The sequence below is a fragment of the Echinops telfairi genome, unplaced genomic scaffold (genome assembly GCF_000313985.2).
Source record: "Echinops telfairi isolate 266 unplaced genomic scaffold, ASM31398v2 ScPeMD7_443;HRSCAF=831, whole genome shotgun sequence".
Lineage (NCBI taxonomy): Eukaryota > Metazoa > Chordata > Mammalia > Afrosoricida > Tenrecidae > Echinops > Echinops telfairi.
In genome coordinates this window covers 4,502,142-4,505,283 of record NW_022104341.1, presented here as the reverse complement: position 1 = coordinate 4,505,283, position 3,142 = coordinate 4,502,142, and the positions used below count along the sequence as shown (strand labels likewise).

General features: G+C 43.2%; 1 protein-coding gene across 1 annotated transcript in view; it reads left to right on the top strand.

The window, feature by feature from the left end:
* The window catches only part of CHIA (chitinase acidic), a 14,614-nt gene that overhangs the window by 5,327 nt on the left and 6,145 nt on the right, over positions 1 to 3,142 (top strand). The window contains exons 4-5 of the mRNA XM_004699186.2: positions 354 to 410; positions 1,467 to 1,632. Of these exons, the coding sequence (XP_004699243.1) occupies positions 354 to 410; positions 1,467 to 1,632 (223 nt within the window). The remainder of the gene's footprint in view (positions 1 to 353; positions 411 to 1,466; positions 1,633 to 3,142) is intronic.

The following is a 3,142-nucleotide window of genomic DNA, read 5'->3' as shown; positions in this document are numbered from 1 at the left end:
AAATGAGGAGCTGACACCAAGGGCTCAAGTGGAAAGCAGGTGGTGTGAGAATGATGACGTCAACACATGTACTAATGTGCTGGACACAGATGATGTATGTACGGATGGTGATGAGCTGTATGGGCCCCTAATAAAATGATTATTTTTTTTAAAAGCTCCATGATTTCAATTTTCCTATGAAAACTAGAGGGTTTTTAAAATGATGACCTACAGATTTTATGAAGAGAAATTTCAGCAGTTGAAAAAAAACGGTCTCCAGCAAAACCAAGTCTGGTCCTAAAGCAATGTAATTTTAAATAAAGGAGCATGTGCAGAATTTGAAATGCCCATGATTTTAAACCTGTGTTTTACAGGAACAGCGAGCTGAAGACTCTCCTGGCCATTGGAGGCTGGAACTTTGGAACCGCCCCGTAAGTCCTCTACGAGAATGAAAACCATATCCCAAGGCGATCTCTATTCTTTCATAATCGGCACAATCTAAGACAGCACTTTTAAGGATGTTCATTAAGAAATTGTGCTAATTTGCTTAATATGAACCTTAATATAAAGAATAAGAGAAACTCAATATGAAATTAAACACAATTTATTTGATATGCTCACAGAGGCTTAGTTTCTGGGACGCTAAAAACAACCTCTTCTCACGGTATTTCAAAAGCACAAACCCTGAGGAGGGTGTTCCTGCACTTCTTCCTAATTACATTTTGGGAGAAGAAAAGAAAAAGTCATGCAGACATTTTGAAGGGTATGTGATCTCGGGGACACTTTGGAGAAGAGAATGCAGTGGGCTGAGTTAACTAGGTGTTCAAAGCACCAGGTACGATTTGGGAGAACGATCAGCGTTGGGTGGATAACAAAATAAGGGAAGATGAGGGGCTCTGGTGGCAAGCGCAGTGTTAAATGTGAAGACAGGGGAAACCAAGAACATCCTTTCATTTGGGCGGTGAGTGCAATGAAGGTCCAAGGCAGACACTGCAGGCTGTGAGTGGAGCCACAGAACAGAGTGGCTCAAGAAATGTGGTACCTGGAGCCAGAGACCACTGAGGGAGATGCTTGTCCAGGGAGGGTGATTGCAGAGACTCAGAGCGGACCCTCCAGACCTGAATGATAGAGAACAAAGGGTACTTATGGATAGACCAATCTGCAAAACAGCAAGATCTCATGATAGCTAAAGTCAGAAAAGGAGAGACAACCATGAACTTAAGATAAGCTAAAGGGTTCTCAATAGAAAGAAATTATACAGTGACTTGCTTCTCTGAGAACTCTGAACATGCAGCTTCATGAGATGTCATGAACATGTAGAGGAAGGCAGAGGTCTCACTGAGTATCCACTTGAGAAGGGACTCAAGGCATCGCATCAGTAGAGAGTGGCACGGGTCCCCGGAGGAAGTTCAGAGGACCACAAGCATGGATGTGCCGTGCCCATATGGATAGGATCAACAGTAACGACTTTTCTTCCGTCCTCCCAGATTCACTGCCATGGTTTCCACTCCTGAGAACCGCCAGACTTTCATTGCCTCCGTCATCAAATTCCTGCGTCAGTATGAGTTTGATGGGCTGGACTTTGACTGGGAGTATCCTGGCTCTCGTGGGAGCCCTCCTCAGGACAAGCACCTCTTCACCGTCCTGGTGCAGGTGAGCTGAATGTCACATCATTGATTAAAAAGCTTACAACCATTTTCATACAAAAGATTACCGTGGCTATATAGAAAGCCTTAAAAAATAACAACAGAAAATAAGCAGCCTCACTTGCCGTTGAATCTATTACAATTCACAGTGGCCAGATGGGGCACAGTAGAGCCCTAGGGCGTTTGGAGGCTGTAAATCTTTATGGTAACAGAAAGCGCTATCTTTCTCCCAAAGAGCTTGTGGTGGGTTTGAACTGCTGACCTCATAGTTTGCAGCCACTAGGGCTCCCCCAAAATTTCAGCTGGTGACAAAACACACGGAGACCACTTTCTAGTGAGGATGGTGAAGAAGGAAGGATGGAAAGCATCATGGCAGCCAACTTGCCATTGAGAATCACAGACTTTCTCCTATTCTTGAATAGGAAATGCGTGAAGCTTTTGAGAAAGAAGCTAAGCAAATCAACAAGCCCAGGCTGATGGTCACGGCCGCTGTAGCTGCGGGCATCTCCAACATCCAGTCTGGCTATGAGATCCCCCAGCTGGCCCAGTGAGTGATGTCCCCTTTGAGCATCAGATGTGACTTAGGCGGGAGTCTTAGTTGCCTTGGTGTTCAGACTTTGGACATGGTATCTTTTGCCTAACTCTGAATCCTTTATCCCACCTCAGATACCTGGATTACATCCATGTCATGACCTATGACCTCCATGGATCGTGGGAAGGCTACACAGGAGAGAACAGCCCTCTCTACAAGTATCCTACTGACACCGGCAGCAACGCCTACCTCAATGTGGTGAGCCTCTGTCCAGATTCACATGCACATCAGAGACAATGTTGTAAATCAAATGGAGAATCAGAAACAAGAGGCATCATAAACTCGTATTTCTCAAATGGGAAATTAGATAGCTATAATCAATTGGCTAGTTACCATTTATTAAAAAATCACCAGATTATTAACATTGAACTGACAATTTAACCAGATAGTAAAGGAGGTTAATAACCATTGCATTATTTCCAATAAAAGAATATGAGGTCCTATTCTTCATATTTTGATGATGTAGAAAACGATTCACTACTTTTCCTTTTTTTCCCTATTCTCTTTGTGTTTTCTACTATTCTAACCTCTTGTACATTTTAATATGCAGAGTTTTAATTATTTACTAATGAATCATGCCAGGAAAATCATGAAAAAGAACAGCTTGATAGCTTGATTCTTCTATCATATTTTTTGTAATGTAAAGGGTGTATGTAAAGGTTCCACATTAGAATACTAGTAGTTGAGGTAGGAAGGTAGTTAAGATAAAGACATACCACAACAGAGATAGGTCAATAAGGTTCTAATACATGTTCCACATACTTCATACAGCACGCACAACCATGCAATGTTTAGCTGATGATATTAGGACATCCGCTGCACGGGGCCTCTAGCTATCCCACTGCCGTTGCAGGAGTACGCCATGAACTACTGGAAGGACAATGGGGCCCCCGCCGAGAAGCTCATCGTTGGATTCCCAGCCTAC